Here is a 25,041-nt window from a genome sequence, read left to right as displayed (position 1 = left end):
CTATATATAATAAAATATTCAACTTCCAAAGAAAAGAGTAATTTAAATTTAAAAAATAAAATAAAATATGTCAAGTACTTCCTAATAAGATTAATAAGAGTTAGATGTGTAGTTCATTCAATTCTTAATATAAAATTAATATGTGATATTTACAAATATTCATAATGTTAAAAAATTTCAATTTAAGCTATCAATAAAATATTTCAATGTAAGTGATTAATAATATTGATATATGTTTAAAATATTAATAACCAAAAAAATCATTTTAATATAAACAATATACTTCATAGATCAAATATCTCAATATACTTGTTATATAAATATCAACCATATATATATTATATATTTCTTAGAATAAATATGTATATAAAAAACAAAACAAACAACCAAACAAAACAAATTATCATTAAAATATTTAAAATAATTTTACCATTTTACATTTTGATCTTCTATTATTATTATTATATATATATATATATATATATATATATATAGTTTTAAAACTCAATAAATATTTTTTGAACTTATAATTTATATACTTAATATAATATAATATAATATAATATTTATATATATATATATATATATATATATATATATATATATATATATATATACACTAATTAGCCGATAAATAAGTGTAAACTTGTATTTTTTTTATTTTTTTTTCAAATTAAAATATATAAAATGTTACCTAAGTTAATGCTCGAAATATTTCACCATTCAACATTATAGAAAGCATAAATCAAAATCCAGGATTTTTTAAATTAATCCTCGATCCCAAAACAGTCCCAACAATATAAAATTTGTATTTTTTATTATACAATAAAATTATTTCTTACAAAATTTCATTATTATTAGGATGATAGGTGTGTCGTTAGTGATATAATGGAGGAAAAGTGGTATTCTTGTGGTGAAGTAGACACCTTATAATATTTAAAGGATTAATATGGTAATGGATTAAATATTTGCAAAATAGTGGAATTATTAAAGATAAAAAAAATTATTCTTTTGGAATTTCTTTTATCGACATGTGTAAAAGAACTATTTTTGTATTAATGAAATTTTATTATATTAAAGTTCACATTTTCCATTTACTAATACCAAAAATATATTATATTGTGTTATATCTTTCACTTACTAATATCAAAAATAGATTTAAAAGAAATTAATGGGGTGTTATTTAGTGAAATCATCTTTATAATAAAACAAAAAACGGATGGCATAGAATAATTATTTGCATTTCTTTTTATTATGAATGTCATTTAGGTGTTACTATTATCTATTTATATATGTTTTAATATGTAACGAATAAAAGAGTTTGCGTTAAAATTTTATGACATTTTTAATTTAGAGGAGGTAATTATTATCATGTATAAGATGTTTGGGAAGTAGAAAAAATATATTGACTAAACAAAAGGCTAAACATGTAATTTACTAGATTGGAGAAGTTATAATCCTCCATCCAAATCCAAGTATTTCTTATTGGAGATTTCCTTCATGATGAGAGCATCTATCCATGGTACATTTCCATTGCCATAGTAGATTTTGTATCATATGTGATTTGAAGGAGATTTACAAGTGTTTAACCCATTATGAAAGAAATTTTAGGATTTTGGCTTTCACAACTAAACAATGGATTTCATGGAAGGATGCATTCAAGGGCAAGGTAGGGAAGAAGAATAGCTTATCAAAGGAGTGTATCATTGAAGTGAAATTTGCACATTATTAGTTTTGAAAAATGGGATCTAGAGAGAAAATATTTCATGACTATTCATCAAGGGAAGTAGATTTGAATGACCTATTCACTAATGGCACTAATATATTTCATGGGGGAAATGTTGGAACATGTGAATCCCCCCAACTATTATTGTATCTCCTATTCATAGAACAGTGGACACCTTAGTTGATTCATCCTCAAGCAACTTACTTGAAGCTTCTAGGATTATTTTATACTATCCACTCTTATCCACTTATTTGTGAAAACAAATAAGTGGATAAGCTATGGCATTGACTCATGTATTATAATAAAATCTAATTATAGATTAAAATTTTTTATAACAAATGGAAAAAAATATCTATATATATATTTTGTTTCATAATTTTTTAATTATATATATATATATATATATATATATATATATATATATATATAACTTCTAAATTAATTATTTTTTAAAAAATAAATACCAATAATTTAAAATAAATATTTCCTTTTTATTTTAATAAGTTAAAATATATTATAAGATAAATGATTTGAGGTTTATGAATTTATGCCTATTCACCTTTAACAATGATTTAATTTATATATATGTGATAATAAATATTTTTTTATCTCTGTATTTATCAGTGCATCTCAACCTCATATGAAATGACCAAGCATAATGACAATATGTTAGACGATAAAATTGCAGCCGAGATAGTGCAGAAACCTGCCACGACAACGGAGGGGGGCGGTCGTCAGGGTTTGCTGAGTTTCCATGTATACACGCGCGCATGTATAGATTATGTTTTCTTCTCAGATTCCCTAATAGGTTCGACCCCTCTCACATTATTGCCTTTAAACGATTGTAAAATCTATTCAAATCAATAATACAAAGCCACGTGTTTCTCACTACACATGTTCATGAACCTCGCCCTTCTCTTAACAAACCTTCTTTGCGAATATAAACGGAACTACACTATCATTCACTGGTGCGAATATTCAGTCTCCAGTGGGGTGTGGTCAATCATTTCATGTGGGAAAAAATTATGGTCCATTCATCATTATTTGAAAGATTCTGGACACATGGAAGATGAGTGTATAATAAGGTTGTCGTTAGTGAATGTAACTTCATTATTGGTGGGTAGGGATGTTCATTAATGGTGGACAGGGGTGGCCAGCAAAGGAAGTGTGATGTTTGAATCTTTTACTTTCTAACAGATGAAATCAGTTTATGCTTCTGATATTTGAGCGGTGGAAAAAAATGTTTAATCTCTGCAGAGGGAATAACAATATGTATATTGCATTGATGATGATAAAGTAGTCCGCCTATGATGTTGAATGTTTGGAAAAAAATCATTGAACCTGTGCTGAATAACAATATGGGTATTCCTTTTCTAGTCCTAAAGCAGTGAAGACTGTTCAGAAACGAAGACATAAATGTTTAGATAATTATTTAATCATATAAATATATTAGACTAAGAGAATGAAGAATATTGGTTCAAAATGACTTGTTTTTGCACATAGGTGGAGCATGGTTCTGGTCTACTTTTTAAAGTTTCTTTTCAGCTGGGTAGCACAGTCATTTGCTTTTCTGTCTTTTTTTTGGAAATGTTCTAAAGGTCTTGAAAGGTCATCTTTTTGTTAGTTGGAATGATGGGTTAGTTTTATGATATTTGATAAATGGTTGTTAGTTAAAATAGCTAACTGTTTAGCGTGATTTGAACTAGTTATGTGAGCATTTCAACATTTGGTTAAATACTATCAAGAGAATGATGAAGAATATTACATAGAATATAAGTTTTTAAATATGTGCTTTTGAAATACTGTTTAATAATGAAGATGGTTCAGAAACAAATAGATATGATATGAGTGTCTAGTTAAAGTAGTGAAGTGAAGATTGTTCAGAAACAAATAATTATAAATGTCTACTTAATTATTTATTCATATAATACTCATATAAATATATTAGATGAAGAGAATGAAGAATATTGAATAAGATAAACCAAGAAAATGAATAATATTAATTAAAATATAGGTATATAAATATAAGTTTTTTGAAACATTGTTTAATGATGGATAAAAATTCTTCAAAAAATAATAAGTAACAAAAATATATTAGAAGAATAAAATGTTAAAAAAAATTGTTATACTATATTATACTATAATATATTAAAATAATATAATTTTCATATTTTTTATTTTTATGGGAGATATTATAGATTTAGGTTTAAATTTTAATGTGTATAAAGTTTATGAAGGATATTTTTTTGTTTTTTTTTCAACAGTTATAATTAAAAAAAAGAGACATAGGCATTGTAGTAATGTTTTTTATACAAAGGTTTTATTTAAGAATTTTTGTATTCATTCTTCCAAATTATCTAGACAACTATATAATGGAAAATAAAACTAGAACTAAACTTTATATGGATAGCCTTGTTCAAGTACACTCCCATGTTGTTGCTCCATGTTGTTCCATTTCTTTAGTAAAAAAATTAGCTCAATGTTCACAACACTAATCTCTTGATACCCTCAAGAGTAGATAGTATAAAATAATCCTAGAAGCTTCAAGTAAGTTGCTTGAGGATGAATCAACTAAGGTGACCATTTTGCTAGGAATGGGAGATACAATAATAGTTGCGGGGGATGAGTTCAGATGTTACAACATTTCCCCCATGAAATATATTAGTGCCATTAGTGAATACGTCATTCTAATCTACTTCCTTTGATGAATAGTCATGGAATATATTCTCTCCACATCCCATTTTTGAAAACAATAATGTGCTAAATTCACTTCAATGACACACTCATTTGATAAGCTATTCTTCTTCCCTACCTTGCTCCGAGATGCATCCTTCGAGGAATCCCATTGTTTAGTTGTCAAAGCCAAAATCCTAAAATTTCTTTCATGATGGGTTAAACACTTGTAAATCTCCTTCAAATCAAATATGATACAAAATCTATTGTGGCAATGGAAATGTACCATGGATGGATCCTCTCATGATGAAGGAAATCTCCAATAAGAAATACATGGACTTGGATGGAGGACTATAACTTCTCCGATCCAGTAGATTGCATGTTTAGCCTTTTGTTTAGCCAATATATTTCTATCTACTTCCAAAACATCTCATACATGATAATAATTACCTCCCCTATGTTAAAAATGTCATAAGAAGTTTAATGGAAACTCTTTGATTCATTGCATATTAAAACATAGGTAAAGAAGTAATAGTAACACCTAAATGACATTCATAATAAAAAAATATTGTGGGTTAGTTTATGATATTTGATAAATGGTTGTTAGCTTAAATAGCTAACTGCTTAGTATGATTTGAACTAGTCGTGTGAGCATCTCAACATTTGGTTAAATACTACCAAGAGAATGAAGAATATTGCATAGAATATAACTTTTTAAATATGTGCTTTTGAAATAACGTTTAATAATGAAGATGGTTCAGAAACAAATAGATATGAATGTCTAGTTAAGGTAGTAAAGTAAATATGGTTTAGAAACAAAGAGATATAAATGTATAGTTAATTATTTACTCATATAATAGTCATTTAAATATATTAGATGAAACTAATGAAGAATATTAAATAATATAGACCAAGAGAATGAATAATATTAAATAAAATATAAGTATATAAATATAAGTTTTTTGAAATATTGTTTAATGATGGATAAAAAATCTTCAAAAATAGGAAGTAACAAAAATATATTAAAGGAATAAAATGTTAAAAAATATTGTTATACTATATTATACTATAATATATTAAAATAATATAATTTTCATATTTTTTACTTTTATGGGAGAGATTATAGAAATTCTAAATTTAGGTTTAAATTTTAATGTGTATAAAGTTTATTAAGGATGTTTATTTTTCAACAATTATAATTAAGAGGGGGACATATGCATTGTAGTAATGTTTTTTATACACATGTTCTATTTAAGAATTTTTGTATTCATTCTTCCAAATTATCTAGACAAATATATAATGGAAAATAGAACTAGAACTAAGCTTTTTGTGGATAGCCATGTTCAATTACACTCTCATGTTGTTGCTCCATGTTGTTCTATTTTTTAGTAAAAAATTCACCCATGGTCTTTTTGATTAATCAATATAATTAAAAAAAAAGTAAATAGGAATAGCTATTTTTTAAAATAAATCTCAAACTTGGACTTTTGAATTTTTTTCCCTTGAGAGTTCCATTCTACAACTCATTATGATGACCAAGATGTGTAAGTATGTCATGTCTCCAACAAATAAAAAGTAATTTGAGCTAATATAGGCTTACTAATTATTTTATCATATAAGTTGAATTTGAATGGATAATATATTTACCTTCACCAAAAAAAATTACTACATTAGAATTCCATATGAATACATATAAATTAAATAAATAATGGATTTCATGGAAGGATGCATTCAGGAGCAAGGTAGGGAAGAAGAATAGCTTATCAAACAAGTGTATCATTGAAGTGAATTTTGCACATTATTAGTTTTCAAAAATGGGATGTGGAGAGAAAATATTTCGTGACTATTCATCAAGGGAAGTAGATTAGAATGACATATTCACTAATGACACTTCTATAATTCATGGAAGAAATGTCGGAACATCTTAATCCCCCCAACTATTAGTATATCTCCCATTCCTAGAATAATGGACACCTTAGTTGATTCATCTTCAAGCAGCTTACTTTAAGCTTATAGCATTATTTTATACTATCCACTCTTGAGTGTATCAAGAAATTAGCATTTTGAACATTTAGGTGCATTTTTTACTAAAACAATAGAACAACATGGAGCAGAAACATGAGAGTGTACTTGAACATGGCTATCCATATAAGGCTTAGTTTTACTTTTATTTTCCATTATATATTTGTCTAGATAATTTGGAAGAATGAATACAAACATTCTTAAATAGAACATGTATATAAAAAACAATACTACAATGACTATGTCCCCTTTTTTAATTATAATTGTTGAAAAAAAATGTCCTTCATAAACTTTATACACATTAAAATTAAAACCTAAATTTAGAATTTCTATGATCTCTGCCATAAAAATAAAAAAATATGAAAATTATATTATTTTAATATATTATAGTATAATATAGTATAACAATATTTTTTAACATTTTATTCCTTTAATATACTCTTGTTACTTATTATTTTTTGAATATTTTTATCCATCATTAAATAATATTTCAAAAACTTATATCTATATACTTATATTTTATTTAATATTATTTATTCCCTTAGTTCTATCTTATTTAATATTCTTCATTCTTTTCATCTAATATATTTATACGAGTATTATATGAGTAAACAATTAACTAGACATTTATATCTATTTGTTTCTAAATCATCTTCACTTCACTACTTTAACTAGACATTCATATCTATTTGTTTCTGAACCGTCTTGATCATTATTAAACCATATTTCAAAAGCAGATATTTAAAAATTTATATTCTATGTAATATTCTTAATTCTCTTGGTAATATTTAACCAAATGTTGAGATGCTCAGACAACTAATTCAAATCATGCTAAGCAGTTACCTATTTTCACTGACAACCATTTATCAAATATCATAAAACTAACACACCATATCTTTTTATTATGAATGCCATTTAGGTGTTACTCTTACTTCTTTACATATGTTTTAATATGCAATGAATCAAATATTTTCCATTAAACTTATTATGACATTTTTAACATAGTGGAGGTAATTATTATCATGTATGAGATGTTTTGGAAGTAGATAAAAATGTATTGGCTAAACAAAAGGCTAAACATTCAATCTACTAGATTGGAGAAGTTATAGTCCTCCATCCAAGTCCAAGTATTTCTTATTGGAGATTTCCTCCATGATGAGAGCATCCATCCATGGCACATTTCAATTGCCATAGTCAATTTTGTATCATATTTAATTTGAAGGAGATTTACAACTATTTAACCCATTATGAAAGAAATTTTAGGATTTTGGCTTTCACAATTAAAGAGTGGATTTCGTGGAAGGATGCGTTCGGGAGCAAGGTAGGGAAGAAGAATAGCTTATCAAACGAGTGTATCATTGAATTGAATTTTTCACATTATTAGTTTTCAAAAATGGGATGTAGAGAGAAAATATTTCGTGGCTATTCATGAAGGGAAGTAGATTTGAATGACCTATTCACTAATGGCACTAGTATATTTCATGGGGGAAATGTTGGAACATCTGAATCCCCCACCCCAAACTATTATTGTATCTCCCATTCCTAGCACAATGGACACCTTGGTTGATTCATCCTCAAGCAACTTACTTGAAGCTTCTTGGATTATTTTATACTATCTACTCTTGATTGTATCAAGAGAGTAGTGTTGTGAACATTGAGTTGCATTTTTTAGTAAAGAAATGGAACAACATGGAGAAGCAAGAAGAAAGTGTACTTGAACATGGCTATCTATATAAAGCTTAGTTCTAGTTTTATTTTCCATCATATATTTGTCTAGATAATTTGGAAAAAGTTCTTAAATAAAACCTATGAATAAAAAACATTACTACAATGCCTATGTCCCTTTTTTAATTATAATTGTTGAAAAAAAAAATAAAACATTCTTTATAAATTTTATACACATTAAAATTTAAACCTAAATCTATAATTTCTATAATATCTCCCATAAAATTAAAAAATATGAAAATTATATTATTTTAATATATTATAGTATAATATAGTATAACAATATTTTTTAAAAATTTACTCTCTTAATATATTTTTGTTACTTATTATTTTTTGAAAAAAAATTATCCATCGTTAAACAATATTTCAAAAAACTTATATTTATATATTTATGTTTTATTTAATATTATTCATTCTCTTGATTTATCTTATTTAATATCCTTCATTCTCTTCATCTAATATATTTATATGAGTATTATATGAATAAATAATTAACTAGACATTTATATCTATTTGTTTCTGAACAGTGTTCACTTCACTACTTTAACTAGAAATTCATATCTCTTTGCTTCTGAACCATTCATTATTAAATAGTGTTTCAAAAACACATATTTAAAAACTTATATTCTATGTGGTATTCTTCATCATTCTCTTGGTAGCATTTAATATTCTTCATCATTCCCTTGGTAGTATTTAACCAAATGTTGAAATACTTACACAACTAGTTCAAATCATACTAAATAATTAGCTATTTTATCTAACAACCATTATCAAATATCATTAAAAAAAATAACCTTTCAACACCTTTAGAACATTTACTATAATTATAAATATAAGTATAAAAAAAAACATAAAAAAAAACAAAACAAAACACCCAACTCAAAGGTTCATGAGAAACTTTAAAAAGTAGACCAGAGCTATGCTCCACCCTATGTGCACAAACAAATCATTTTGAACAATATTCTTCATTCTCTTATTCTAATATATTTATATGATTAAATAATTATCTAAACATTTGCGTCTTTGTTCCTGAGCAGTCTTCACTACTTGAGGACTAGAAAAGGAATACCCATATTGTTATTCAGCCCAGGTTCAACGATTTATTTTCCAAACATTCAACATCAGGCGGACTATTTTATCACCATCAATCGAATATACATATTGTTATTGCCTCTGCAGATATTAAACATTTTTTTCCACCGCTCAAATATCAGAAGCATAAACTGATTTCATTTGTCAGAAAGTATAAGATTCAAACATCACACTTCCTTTGCTGGCCACCCCTGTTCGCCATTAATGAATCATCCCTACCGACCAATAATGAAGTTACCTTCACTAACTACAACCTTATTATACGCTCATCTTCCATGTGTCCAGAATCTTTCAAATAATGATGTAGAATGGACCATAATTTTTTCCCACATGAAATGATGGACCATACCCCACTGCAGACTGAATATTCGCACGAGTGAATGATAGTGTATTGCCGTTTATATTCGCAAAGAAGGTTTGTTAAGAGAAGGGCGAAGTTCATGAACATGTAGTGAGAAACACGTGGGTTTGTATTATTGATTTGAATAGATTTTGCAATCGGTGAAAGGCGATAATGTGAGAGGGCGGGAACCTGAGAAGAAAATATAATCTATACATGTGGGCGTGTATACGTGGAAACTCAGCAAACCCTGACGACCGCCCACCTTCGTTGTCCTGGCAGGTTTCTGCACTATCCCTGGCTGCAATTTTATCGTAACATATTGTCATCATGCTTGGTCATTTCATATGAGGTTGAGATACACTGATAAATACAGAAATAAAATAGATTTGTTTATTAGATGCACTGATAAATACAGAAATAAAATAGATTTGTTTATTATTACAGAGATATAAATTAAATCATTGTTAAAGGCGAATAGACATAAATTCATGATAAACTTCACATGCTTTATTTTATAATATATTTTAACTTATTAAATAAAATAAAAAATAAAAAATAAAAAACAATTTTTTATAATATATTTTAATTTATTAAAATATAAAAGAGATATAAAAAAAATATTTATTTTAAATTATTGATATTTATTATTTAAAAACAATTAATTTATAGGTTAAATATATATATATATATATATAAAACATATGAAACAAAATATAATAAGAGATTTTAAAAATATGAAACAAAATATAATAAGAGATTTTTATCCATTTGTTATAGAAATTTTTAATCTATAAATATATTTTATTATAATATCCTAGTCAATACCATAGTTTATCCACTTATTTCTTTTATATGGCATTAGTTCATATGAATTTTTTAATTAATCAATATAATTAAAAAAAGTAAATAGGAATAACTATTTTTTGAAATAAATCTCAACCCTTACTTTCTACTTTTTGTCTTTGAAAGGCCTATTTTACAAGTCATTATGATGACCACCATGTGTAAGTATGTCATGTCTCCAACAAATAAAAAATAATTTTGACTAATATAGACTTAATAATTATTTTATCATATAATTTGAATTTGAATGGATCATATATTTACATTCAACAAAAAAAATTACAACATTAAAATTACAAAGTATAGAAAATTTTAAACATCTTTACTCTTCACTAAAGCCCATATCATTTCTTAATTCAAAAAAAAAAAAAAATTAATTCAACACGAAACTGAAAATCTTGTACAAAATATTTTAATATTTTTTAATTAAATACATAAAACCAATCCTTAAAAAAATGCATATCTTATAAATATATTAAAATATTTATAAACATAAATACTTCTATATCAAAATTATAATCCTGAATTAAGTAAATCTAAACTAATGTATATACTACTAAAAATATTCTAAAATATTTCAAGTTAGTTAAATACCTACCATCAATAATTATAATCCTTGAAACCCTATTCAAAAATACACATTACTATCCATATAAATTAAATAAAAACAAAACACATTACTATCCATATAAATTAAATAAAAACAAACCCGCCAATTTTGTTCACCTTCCCGTCCTCCCTCTTCATTCCGTATTCGTCCTTCCTCATTATTCCGTATTTGTCTTTCTCCGTGGTAACGACCATTCAGCTTCATTTCAAAAACTAATAATGGAAATTTTTAAGCGATCGAATAAAGTCGGTTGCTTATAATGTTCTTTATGAAAAAGGAACATCAATATATGGAGTGGCCACCAAATCCACAAAGAAAGTAGTAAATCACGAGCGAGAAAATCGAATCAGGTTGCCTAACGAAAAAAATTGTCCGTTGTCAAGTAAAGTCTATCGCTTATAATGATTTTCAAGAAAACAGAACTGTCAGGATAATGGCTACGTAATCCACTAAGAAAACTAAGGATCACCTTGGTTGTTTCTTCGATTTGTCACACGATAAAACTAAGGATAAATTGTTTCTTCGATTTGATCACACGAATTATCACTGCGTTTTCAACCATGTTGTCGACGTTTTGGTTGACCCTTCGCCATTCATCATGAGAACTTGAGAGATCTGAGACTTCTGTTACCATTGCCTTTGTGTAGTTATTAACCAGTTATATCGAATTAGGGCTAATTCTCTCAGCACTCATCAGCTACGATACTTTGTTGATAAAAGCAACTTGTGCTTAGAAACATTTATACAATATCAAAATCCTTTCTTTATTTTTAAATCCTTTTCTACCTCACATTTAAACCATAGTTACCAAATTCAAATTCGAGTTCGAATTCGAATTCGATTCGATACGGAAAAAATTCGACCATCAAAAATTCAATACGGAAAAAATTCGAGAGTATGCATTATAGAGACACTTATTTTTAAAAAAAATTAAAAATTAAAAGGAACCATAACTAGCATTTGCACCAAATGTTGCAAAGGAAACGCCGTAAGGCATAAATTGAGGAACAATGAGGACATGGAATGGGCAAATCTAAATGAAATGTAGAGATGTAGTAGAAATGAAATTGGTTTAGGGTGCCTTACACTATTTTTTATTAATTATTAAATTAATATTGCATATAAATTGTTGTTCATGACTATGAAGCTACCAAGTTGCTCAATGGGAAAGCTATAGCCAAAGGAGAGGAGAGGTAGGAAGAATACTATAAATTGTACATGTGAGTTAATTTGAATTTACTTTAAAATCATAGTAATTTAGTTTCAATTTGAATTTATTTATTTCTAAGTCACCTTTTATTCATAAAAATTAATTAATGGTTGTGAAAGATATGAGCATCCTATTGATTGGTTGTATATCACTGAGAAAATAACTTGTAATCAGATATGCCAATCAAGAACAAAGAATTGGATGAAGGTTGAACACTTTCTCTGAGTGTGGACAACCGAAGAAGAACCTCGTGAGTAAGCCCCAACTGAATCATGGAATTCAAAAGGATGAATAAAAAATAGCTGCCAATTTTCCTCTTCTACCAAATCCCCCATTCTTATTATAGATGTCTCTGCAACTCCAATTTCTGACAGGACTTTGTGATTCCTTGAACTTACAACGAGTCTCGAGTTGGAGTGGTGGGCTAGCAGCAAAAAACCAAATTTCTTCCATCAACTGGGAACCATCTCTCAAAATTTTCCTTGGAAAAATGCTGGTAGCACGGACTGTTGAACATATATATATCGACCTCTCGCAGAGGGACGCTCCATCAAGAATATGTGAGCATTACAAGCATCCTCAGTGTGGACTAATAAAATGGAACCCATGATATCATGAAGCTCCCTTAACCATTCAAAATGTTCAGCGTTGCCTGAGAGATGTGAACATTAATATAAGAACAGGAAAAATGGGCATTTTTCTGTTAATGGCAGGTCTGAAAATTATGCTCTTACCCATTGGATACTGAGAATCAAAATGTTCAACATTGATACAGAGATGCGACTTTAATATAAGATTAGATGAAATGAACATTTTTATATTGATTTCAGATTTCATGTATCTTATTGATATGTAACAAAACTATGCTTATACCCATGAGATACAGAGAATCCATAATCAACCTAAACTCAATGAAATAAAACAATCCATAAGAGAAACACCAAGCCATGAAAATTTACAAAAATAAGATCAAATATCTAATGAACGCTTACCATATGTGTGACAAGATAAAAATGTAAATTACATTTTTCTAAATATCAAGAGATTTGCATTTCAAAGTAATTTCAAAATAATGGTTGAGAAGCTCATTTTACAGTCAAGTCAAAATAATGATTGTGTTGGGTAAGAGATTGTGTTAAGAAGCTCATTTTATAGTGGAATATGAAAATTATTTGGGATTTCATCACTTTTTAAAACCGGTCTACATTTATCTAATTCTAAATCTATTATGAGCATACAATTTTTCAACTCATAAATTTGATCCTCTGCAACCTAACCCTAATAAATCCAGATTGATTAGATTTATCTAATTCTAAATCTATTATGAGCATGCAACTTTACAACTCATAAATTTGATCTTTTGGACCCTAACCCTAATAAATCTAGATTGATTATATTTGAAGTTAAGATAAAATTACAGATCTTTTAATACAAATCTTTGAAGTGAGTAGTAACAGCGAACTTACCCAGAAAATAGGCTTTTCACGTCTCATGATATCGATTGGGGTCCAGCAAGATTCATCGAGGCAGTCCCTGAATTCGCCATCATCATTAAGTGGCGAGGCTGCAGTTATGGATGATGTGTAAATTACATGCCTCACAGACTTTGCCTGACTGCAAGCCCTCAAAATATCAAGAGTACCATTCACCTAAGCTTCGATAACATTCATCTGTGTTTGAAGAAAAAGTACATTAAAAGGGAAAATTTATATCCAAAAAAGGGGTCAAAATCCAGTAATAAATTCGTTGTTTCCGGAAGTTGTGCATTCGGGTGGTTGTTAAAAAATACCTGTGCTTCAATGGCGAAATCCATTATAGTTTCCAAATGACAAATGTACTCACAACCCTCAACGGCAGCATGGAAGCTTCCCTCTTGGCGGAGGTCGGCTTTGAAGAGTCTGAGCCTCTCTTTTGCTCCTGGCAGGCACAGAATACGGCGAGTTTTGCTATCATTGCCTGCAGCATGTGAAAGACGGTTGACAGTTCGTATGGACCGTCGCGCCTGGCATTGCTCAATTCAAATCAACGGTTAATGATTACCCGATCATCTAACAACCAAATTGAATGGCACATATTTTGACACGACAACAGTTTGGAGAGTTCATTTCAGAGGGAAACGCCTTACGGCGTAAATATGTAAAGAAATAAATATGCTAGGCAATAAATATGTAAAGTAAAACTGAAAATAGAGCCGCGTGACGAGACACATCAAAAGGATGGATGGGAGGCTGAATTTTTATAAACAATTCATACTCCAATTTTTATTCTGTGTAAATATAGACACAGTGTGAAACAATTATCCACAATTATTTTCTCTAAATATCCTAATGGCAAAGGAAAAAAATATCACCTAGAAATTCCAAACTTATTATAGATCGATTAGTGGAACATTTTAAATAAGAAACTACACCTTGTTATCAATATATCAAAATATGATTTCAAATCTCATGCCTCTCCTATCAGTTTTCATCACATGCATAGAATCAAAGGGTCCATGAATTGTGTAAGAACAAATCTAAATGCCATAGTTTAACTAGCTGAGGAATTTTCTGGATTGTTATGGAAATTTAGGTTATATTTAGAAAATATGTGGTAAATATTTTTGTAAATCCAAGTTATAGTTGTTAAATTTCAAAATTTTAAGTGTCCTAGACGTTTTTGATGGTGTTGAATCTATTTCTACTGATGGTGCTGAATCTATTTCTACTATCAAAAATAAAATTCAAACACTGCATCTACAAGATTTTTTGAAATTATTTTGCCCAGATTCCTAGCACTTTTGGCCATCCAAACAATTCGTCCGTATCCAATTCAAATGGACAAAGGCAAAGCAAGGCTATTTAAACAAAAGGATCAACAATTCTCGGAACAATGTAATAAAATCAGTTTTTCTTCAAAGAATGTAATAAAGTCAGTTTTTCTTCAAAGCAATTTACATGCTTTTTCTTTGATTGCAGATTATCAGGAGGACAATCTTATTTTCTCTATATTATAAACTTTGTGACTGGTTTTTATATGTTCAACAGAACTGATAAATTATATATCTTACATACACACAACTATGAACCTTTATAAGAATTCTTATACCATATTATTATTTTGACATATCTCAGCTGGTACTACGGCCATATATACAACATAAACATGTTTTTAAGGTGGTAGGGTACTAATAACTGGGCAAAAATTATTGCATCTCGGGTTTTTTATACCTGTTTCAGTGGCTCAACATTAAAGATATTCAGGTATTTGGGGATTTAAAAAGTTGCATTGATGGGATAAAAAGGCTCAATTGCTTTCGGCCTCCAGTGATGTCATACGGGATGAAACTGTGTTAGTTAAAGGTTGTTGCAAGATTCTCACAAATCTTATATTCTCAGGATAAAGAGTGAATATTTTATGACCATAGAAACCCAACCTATGTAAGTAGGTGATATAAGTTTGAGAATATAGATACTTTGGAGATGAGTTGTTAGTCTAGTATGATGCTAGAGCCACATAAAAGATTTGATCATGGACAGATTTGTGATCCAGTGAATTAGTTTCCCTAATAAATCAAATGTCTTTTCTTCAATTCACTTACAACTTCATTCGTTGTTTGTAATTCATTCGGTTGTTGTTTTTCAATTCACTTATAACTTCATTCGTTGCCTGTTTTTCATTGTGTTGGATTTTTATTCCCAGCATGGCCAACTCCGCCAGTTTCCACACTATGCTCACATTGACCTATTTTACCACTTATTCATCCCAAAAGATTTCAATATTTACTAACAAAATCATTTATCTCCCCGAGAGATAAAATTCAAAATCCAAAACACCATTACATTTCTAGTTCTCCAATATCTTCATACCCACAAATATGAATATATTTACATGAACAAAGCTTACATACGAGAGGATATGACTATTTTTCCTCAGCTCAGAGACATTTGTATCCACCAGTTCTCTCCCAGATATTATAGATACTCTAATTCATGGCTTGCATTCAATGGAATGTCGAGTCTTGTTTTTGAGTCGGTCACTTCTATAAAACATTTGGTCCTGTTCAATAACAAGATTGTTAGTTAAAACGAGTGGACATATAGTGATTTAGAAATTGTTTTTTCCTATCAAACACAAGGTTGGACATAATAGAGCATCACAGGGAAGTTTACCATGGACATATAATGGTAAATCAATATTTATAATTCTCCTTCACCGCAATATGCCACAAACGACACACGAATTTATGGTGGAATTTCGAACGCAAAGAAACTTATATTATACCTTGTTTTTCCCACGTGTCACTGTTTTGTTTTCACGCATTTCTCCAAAACTACCCAAAGAGAGATCAAACCATTTAATTTTTATGACAAAAATTTTTTTGACATTTTATTTTTAATGACAATTTTTTGTTTTTTTATATATGAAAACATGAGACCTTAATCAATCAAGCAATTATATATACCTCTCAAGCAATAATATATGCCTCTGTTGAGGGTTCCTGCTCTCCTTGTTTCGATGTTTTTGACAGTACTTAGATGGCATAGAGACATGCATGGCGCAGACGCTCAAATCCTCCTCTGCCAATTTGCGTTACGAAGCCACCGGTTATTTTCTCGATCTCAACTAAATTTTATGCATTGGGATGATGCTAAGTCATGCCCAATTTTCAGCTCAATCAAATGAATTTTAGCTACGGGAATATTGTAAGATGTCGTTACAAAAGTTTCAAAATCACTTACAAAGTATTTTTGACTGAGACACAGACCAAAGGAAAGCACGGTTCAGCCCCTCACTACTTCGAGAAGCAACCCCAACACTCAGAGACGGTTCCTTCGTTCTTTACGAGGCAATTGAAACATACATCCAGATAACTAAAGAAGCCTGTGTTGACCAATCTCTTTGTACAGCATGGAGACGGTATTGCTCTCACATCCTTATCCAACAGTTGCGAAACAAGATCAACCATAGGTCAGGGAAGTTTACCATGGACATATAATGGTAAATCAATATTTATAATTCTCCTTCACCGCAATATGCCACAAACGACACACGAATTTATGGTGGAATTTCGAACGCAAAGAAACTTATATTATACCTTGTTTTTCCCACGTGGCACTGTTTTGTTTTCACACATTTCTCCAAAACTGCCCAAAGAGAGATCAAACCATTTAATTTTTATGACAACAAAATTTTTGACATTTTATTTTTATTGACAATTTTTTGTTTAAGGTTAAGGGCAAACATTTTTCCTTGCACAGGAGAAATTGCGATACAGGCTACATCCCACAGGGTCCTTTCATTTGCTATTGCAATGCATAAAATTTGCGAAATTTCATAACTGCATAATAAATGGAAGATGTCACGAAAAGTGTGTTCCACTTGTGAGCAAATCTGCCCAATCTGCCCAGGTTTTTCCTTACTATTGCAAGCCATCTCCTTCTCTCTTTCGGTTTCTGCCTGATGGGTATGGGAGCATACTCCTGCATACGCTTAGCAAAGATTAAGCATGCAACCTTGCTTCGGAAAGCCTTTGAATTCTTTCTTTTATTCTTTTCGGTAGAATGAGAGGTCTCGGGTTCGAACTCTGTGAGACGAATCCGATTATTACTCGATTTACTCTTCCTATCCCTACCATCAGCAAGCGAAACACTAACCGGGGTTCTGTGGACCTCCAGCTCTGAATCAGATTCTTCTTCCTTCGTCTTAACATAAAAGACATTTTCGATGTAGCTAAGAAGGCTATGCTCATTTATGCTGTCCATGGAAACAACCTGAGTAAACTGAAAGGCCAGGTGCTTATCCACATCCGAGGAGTCATCGATATCCTCATCGAAGCTTCTGTCTGCATCAAGCAGCACCATCTGGCCTGCGAAGGAGCAGCCTGACCCCGAATGGTAGGACAACGCCAAAGCTAACAACCGATGGACGAAGCCACGAATCAAGCCGGGTACCCACGACACCGCCTGCGTCGCCACTGTTGCTATTCCTAGACGCTGCTTACGGATTCTGGGGAGCACTTGCCATACCAGAAGCGCTAGCCGCGTTATGTTGAACACATCTTCCAGTGGGCCGACCTCCAAGCCGGCCCACAGGGTGTACAGAAAATGCGCAAACGGCATAAGCCTGGGGACGATATCGCTCTTGGAAACTATATGCACAAAGTGTCTTCTGTAACACGAATTTATATGTTTTTCCAATTTTGAATCCGCGAAGAGAGGGCATCCGAACGAATAACATTGAACTTGTTCGTGGTAAAACTTAGGGCTCGATTCCAACAATCTGAGGGTGAGCAACGAGGCAACGGCTCCTCCTAAAGAATGGCCCGTCAATACAATTTTGTTCCCTTGTATTAACTGGCGCCTAAGATACTTCAATGGGATGCTCTTGGCTCTGTCAAGAAACCCCGCATGAGCAGCTCCCGCTCCCAGGCTCAAGGACCTCTGCATTATGTTGAGATTCGTTAGCGCATCCATAAACCCCGTGGTGCCTCTGCAGGCGATGATCATGTGATCTTTGGCCAGGCTTTTAACGACCAGAAGAACCTGCTTTCGGCCGATCTCGAAGCCTTCTTTTAGCAGCTTGTCTTCTTCCAGAAATTCATAGATCGCCGTTTCCGGCAAGCCGAATGTGGTATTCAGTCTTTCAAGTTCCTGCCGAGGATTGTCGCTGTATGCAACGGCTGAAAGAATCAGCGCATCCGCAAGCCAGACGGGATGACGGTCTTGCTTGATTATTTGGCTGAGCGTGGCCATCGATTTTGTGGTTCTGCGAATACTAATGTCTCTCCCTCCACACCACCACAATGTCTCGCCTCCCAGGCGCCTCACCTTCTCGTCTATGCTCACCGCAACGTATCTTGTTGAAAGATGGTTGACGGTTCGTATGGAGCGTAGCGCGTGGCATTGCGCAATTCAAATCAACGGTTAAGGATTACTCGATCGTCTAACAACCAAATCGAATGGCACATATTTTGACACGACAGCAGTTTGGAGAGTTTATTTCAGAACGCCTTAAGGCGTAATTATATAATCTCATTGGTTTGATTTCCGTCATGAAATCCAGATCTGATTCTCATACCAAAAAGTTTAAATTGCCATTCAAATAAATTGGGTCCATGAAGAATGTTATATTACTTTACTGAAATTGCAGAATCTCGTTTCGACCATCACCTCTCGTCCAAAAAGTCTATTAAGATAAGAAGCTATCTGACTTTTATCCTAAGACCAGAATAAGAAACGATCCAAATGGCATTTATCCCAGACACTTTTCAGGCCATCTGAATGGGCCACCTATGGCAGTTCCGGAAAGCTCCGGACTAACTCTCATGTCGAACTCATACACCTAACAGTAGGTACAGCCATCTTTGACGTGGCGCTCACTCCATTGCTGCAATTGTTTGGTTGGACGATGCATTTTAGGCCTTCAGAAGAAAAATCCCTGCCTTATCATTAATCTCAGCATCTTCCACGAGAATAAGGAAAAAAATTGCATTGGTCCTCACCATATACTCGCTATGGCCGATGTGAGCTTCATTCTTGGTGTTGTCGGTCAGTACATACAATATATGATCAGAGTCGCATTTAATGTTTCTTTAGTGATTTGAATCGCTTGTTCATCTGAATTATTATATGTTTGGGCAATATGTTGCAGGAAATGTGATATCGTTCCTCGTTTTCATATCGCCGGTGTAAGCTCTTAAATGTTTTGAATGGTTAAATACATTTAGTTTCTAGGGAGTTTTGTCAATCTTGCAAGTGTTGTTCAATAATATTTTATTTACAGGAAGACATTTTGGCGTATAGTGAAGAATAAGTCCACACAGGACTTCAAACCTCTCCCTTATATCTGCACGTTGTTGAGCACTTCGCAATGGACATATTATGGATTAATAAAGCCCGGGGGACTGTTGATCTCTACGATTAATGGGGCAGGCGCGGTATTGGAAGCAGCATATATCATTCTGTTTATAATTTATGCCCATAAGGGACTTCGGGTTAGTATTTTTTTTTTTTTCAATCACCTTCATATTGAGTGTTTCAGTTGATGCTTCCACGACTATTAGATCGAACACAAATATTAGTATGTCACATAGAGAACTGGAATTCTGATAACACTTCATAAATCCAAAGTGAAAGATGGATCTTGTCGACCAATAAATTTTATGACTCATGGTACATCTAATTGGTGTTGTTATGCAGCTCAAGACTATTATTCTGGTGTTGCTTGTGGATATAGTATTTTTTGCTGCTGTATTTTTGGTGACCTTTCTGGCACTAAATCAACAAACGAGAATAAACGTAGTAGGAATTATATGCGTGTGTTTAACGTTAAGCATGTATGGTTCTCCATTAACAGTTATGGTAAGCTTGGTTTTCAACATTTAGGCACAGAAAAAAAATTGTCAATAATTCAAGGAAGATTAGTGCCATTTTGAATTTTACAGACTGACCTTGTAATCCCCACGTATGTGGGTGGCAACAGAAAAGTGTCATAGTAACAAAGAGCGTGGAATTCATGCCATTTTTCCTGTCATTCTTCCTGTTTCTTAACAGAGGAGTTTGGGCAGTTTGGGCAGTGCTGGAACGAGACGTGTTTGTTGGGGTTAGTGTTGAAGTTTTTCATTGAAATTAGATTTAGGTAGAATGCATATTATTCAAACAAATGTGTTGCTATAATGTATAGATCCCGAATGGAATCGGCTTCGGCCTTGGAGCTGCACAGCTTCTTATGTACTTGATTTATAGAAAGGGGAAGCCCAGGCGAGAAGGAATCAGAGACGAAGTTGTAAAGACTGAGGACTTTAAACTTGTGACGGATATCGAGATTGGCGGTGGAGGTGTACATCAATTCAGTGCAGAAGATAAGAAGTCCCAACCCAACAATCTAGAGATCTAGAGAAAGGATTGAGTATTCCTAAGGCTAATGTACAGGGTCTCAGAAAGCTTGTAAAATCCCTTTCTCTAGACTCTGGAATGTTGCAATCAGATGCAGGCCAAATGCAGTATAACCTCTCTCTAGTACCCCATCATGAAGGCGAAAATCCAGAACGCTATTGAAAATACTGAATGTGAAAAAGCAAATGTTGAATCTATCCTGCACCATTTTTTAGTAACTAGGAGTTTACAAAAGCTATCCTTGGATCAATAAATCTATGTCAATAAAAGCGTATGTTATTGTATAATCTGCCACTGTAAACTGCTTAGAAAAACTCGCGCGTACCTTGAGCGTATCTTCATCTATCGAAATGTGTTACGATGCAACAGGCATAATTTGAGCCTTCCGAAATCTGCTATAAATTTGCAGCTTGTCTTCTTCCAGAAATTCATAGATCGCCGTTTCCGGCAAGCCGAATGTGGTATTCAGTGTTTCAAGTTCCTGCCGAGGATTGTCGCTGTATGCAACGGCTGAAAGAATCAGTGCATCGGCAAGCCAGACGGGATGACGGTCTTGCTTGATTATTTGGCTGAGCGTGGCCATCGATTTTGTGGTTCTGTGAATACTAATGTCTTTCCGTCCACACCACCACGATGTCTCGCCTCCCCAGGGGCCTCACCTTCTCGTCTGTGCTCACCACAACGTATCTTGTTGAAAGACGGTTGACGGTTCGCATTGCGCAATTCAAATCAATGGTTAAGGATTACTCCATCGTCTAACAACCAAATCGAATGGCACATATTTTGACACGACAACAGTTTGGAGAGTTTATTTCAGAGGGAAACGCATTACGGCGTAATTATATTCAAATTTTTAAATAAAAGTTATTAAAATCTTTTCTCACAAGAATAGTCATGTTTACTTATCTCTAACAATGACCTCTCTTGTCTAAAATGCTACAACCCCTCCTATTTAAGATGATAAAAAACAAATGAGGGATAAACTAAAACATGTAAAGTAAAATTTAGGAATGAAAAATGAAAACTAAATTTTATATAAAAAAATGGAACACTAAATATTAAAAATAGACTTAAGTGATCTCCACATACTAATAAATTTATGTCTCTATCCTTCAACAAATCCATATAAACTTTGAAAATTTAAAAGACAACCTCATTTCTGGAAAGAGAATGCCTGCATTAGTTCAAAATTTCAAATGGCCCTAAGTTTAATAGATGAAAGCTAAATTATCACCTAATAAATCAAGTTCTAAATACAATGAAATATCATAATATTAAATTCAAAGTTTAGATAATTATATAAAAATCTGATAGTAAAGTTATCCCATTTTTTAAACAAATTTAAAACTTCAACTTCATTTAACTAATTTCTATGGAAACTAAATTTATTCAACAATAATGAAAAATAATATTAACAAAATAATTATTAACAAAATAATTTTTTATTATAAATTGTAGAAAAAAACTTTTATTTGAATTCCATTACAGTAATTGTTTAGCAAAATTTTACCTTATTTCAAATTTGGTAAGGTAAAAATTTCTATCTTTTCTATATATTTTGGATATTTTTAAATATAAAATTTACATTCGTTATTATATTGTAATATAGAAATTTCTATTTTTCCAATGTATTTAGATATTTTTAAATATAAAACTTACTTGGATTACTGTAATATAGAAATTTCTGTTTTTTACCAGATAGATGGCTTTCTTTTTGGGTTGCACGTCCACTAGGAGCAATTCTGTTCATGGGGAAAGATACCTCCTTCCCACCCGATCCTTAACCGCTGGTTGGTAGTCGGTTTGGAAGTCCGTTTGGAAGAATTGCAAAAAGCAGTAAATTCAATCTTTCAAGGTTCTCTTGATCCAATCCTTAATTGGTGGACCAAAAGGAATATTTGGCCACTTAACATTCTTTCCAAGATTGACAAAACTAGGTTCAGAGCGATAGCAAGAGAAAGCTAAACCCGCACCGTATTGAATTTCACGAATTAGCAGACGAATCGAACCGAACCCACGAATATTCGGATTTTTTGGGCCAATTCGCCCGAATTTGGTAACTATGATTTAAACTCGTTAGGTACGAAGAATTTGGAACAAGAAAACAAATGATAAATGTCACCACAGATCATTTTGACCGATTGCAAAAGGCCTGCTTATTTAAATTAGTGGCAAGGTTTTCTTTTCCAAGGATAAATATAGGTTTAAACTGAAATTGAATCAACAACTTAATTCCAACATTTTCGTGAGTAGAATTTACCTCACAGAGACATCCTATTAATTCAGGTTCACCCCACACCAAATCTGACATCCTATTAATTCAGGTTCACCCCCACACCAATACATGATAGAGTTCTATTATATAGCAATGGGATCAATAGGTAACTCCTAATCAGTTCCACCACACTTTTACATTGGACAACAATAAATTTAGAACACTGCCTAGAATTCCTATCTATGACACTTCAGGACACTTATATTGTCTTTACATTATGTAAAATTACATTTTCCTAGAGGGTAGTAAAGATTTATGTTACATTATCATTTGTATTACAACAAATCTAATCAATTTTCATTAATTATATTTTTCAATATGTATCATGTACAAAATGATATTGTTATTGAATATGTCTTGATCTAGCATGATAGATGAGGTTGTTTTCTAATTTGATAGATCTTTGATTGTGGTATTAGATCCTTGTTGGTTCTTCCTATTTTTCTCCCATCTCTTAAAGAAATCTTCTTAGCGGGTTGTTTTCTAATTTGATAGGTCTTTGATTGTCATATTAGATCCTTGTTGGTTCTTGATATTTTTGTCCCATCTCTTAAACAAATCTTCTTAGCCAAATTGTTGTGTATAAGCCCTTGTACTCAGCTTCCATGGAAGACAAAAACTTAGTTGGTCATTTCTTGTTGCTCCATGGCATAATGCTAGATCCAATAGTGAATGCATGACTAGAGGTGGAATTCCTCTCATATGGATGTCTTTTTCAATTAGAATCTGAATAACGTGTCAATTCAACTTTCAAATCTTTAGTATATTCAATGTCAAAAGTTTCATTCTCCTTTAAATATTGAAGGACTCTCTTGGTACCTTCAAGTGACTATCATGTTGCTTAGCCATGAATTGACTAAGTATTCTAACTTAATATTCAATATCTGGCATGGTTGTAGCTAAGTCATTCATACTTCAAACCAATTTTGTATATAATGTGCCATTCATTTCTTTTGTTTCATCATCATTGTTTAGTTTAACATTTTACTCCGATGGTGTAGAAACTACTTTAGATACATTCATTGAATCTTGTAATTAATTGTTGTGTGTATTTACTTTGTATGACCAAGGTTCTGCTATTATCTCTCCAAACTTGAAAGCCTAAAAAGTAATGCCACTATTTAAGATCCTTCATTACAAATTATTAGGATAAGAAATTTTTCATTTTTTCAATTAACTTTGTAGCATTTCACGTTGTGATAAGATCGTCAAAATATACAAACATTAAAACGATATGTCCCCTTTCATCCATCTTGATATACAAATTTGGATCTCCTTTATTTTTCGTAAAACCTTGTTGATAGAAGAACTTATCATTGCTCACATACAATGATTGGGGTGTCTATTTGAGTGCATATAATATTTTATTTATCTTGCATACAAAATTTTCTCATCCCTACTTTACAAAATATTATGGATGAACAAGATAGATGTATTCCTTTAATTCTCCATTCATAAATGTTGACTTGAAGTCTAACTAATTTAGCTTTCAATTATGTTTAGTAGCCACTGCAATCAACATTCAAACTGCATTCATTTTAGCTATAGCTACAAAACATTCTTCATAATATATCCCTTGTTTTGATGAATAACATTTTGCTATTAGTCTGGCTTTATATTTATCAATAGTTTTTTCAACATAAAAT

The 25,041-nt window shown here is 31.4% G+C and overlaps 1 protein-coding gene and 1 pseudogene across 1 annotated transcript; one reads left to right on the top strand and one right to left on the bottom strand.

The window, feature by feature from the left end:
• Positions 1-9,711: 9,711 nt before the first annotated feature.
• On the bottom strand, positions 9,712-17,192 carry LOC149226960 (dihydroflavonol 4-reductase-like). The gene is made up of 5 exons (XM_089380369.1): positions 17,088-17,192; positions 14,034-14,246; positions 13,711-13,854; positions 11,151-11,210; positions 9,712-9,879 (listed from the first exon to the last, which is right to left on the bottom strand). Exons 1-5 carry the CDS (start codon positions 17,190-17,192, stop codon positions 9,712-9,714), a joined length of 690 nt encoding a protein of 229 aa, XP_089236495.1.
• A 2,475-nt stretch (positions 17,193-19,667) lies between these two features.
• LOC149226959 (bidirectional sugar transporter SWEET17-like) lies at positions 19,668-21,373 on the top strand (annotated as a pseudogene).
• The last annotated feature ends 3,668 nt before the right edge of the window (positions 21,374-25,041 follow it).

Source organism: Pinus tabuliformis, chromosome J (genome assembly GCF_031772625.1).
Source record: "Pinus tabuliformis cultivar Carrire ecotype Pingquan chromosome J, CPIR1, whole genome shotgun sequence".
NCBI classification, from domain to species: domain Eukaryota; kingdom Viridiplantae; phylum Streptophyta; class Pinopsida; order Pinales; family Pinaceae; genus Pinus; species Pinus tabuliformis.
The sequence above is the reverse complement of the archived record's forward strand: the minus strand, read 5'-3'. Positions and strand labels throughout refer to the sequence as shown.

What these genes read in the sequence shown, in the direction of transcription:
- LOC149226960 (XM_089380369.1), bottom strand. Translation starts at nt 17,192, where the DNA reads ATGGTTGATCTTGTTTCGCAACTGTTGGATAAGGATGTGAGAGCAATA. An exon ending in GCTTCTTTAGTTATCTGGAT is followed by an intron (nt 14,247 to 17,087) that starts GTATGTTTCAAT and finishes GAGCAATGCCAG; the next exon opens with GCGCGACGGTCCATACGAAC. An exon ending in GTGAAAAGCCTATTTTCTGG is followed by an intron (nt 11,211 to 13,710) that starts GTAAGTTCGCTG and finishes GTTACCACGGAG; the next exon opens with AAAGACAAATACGGAATAAT.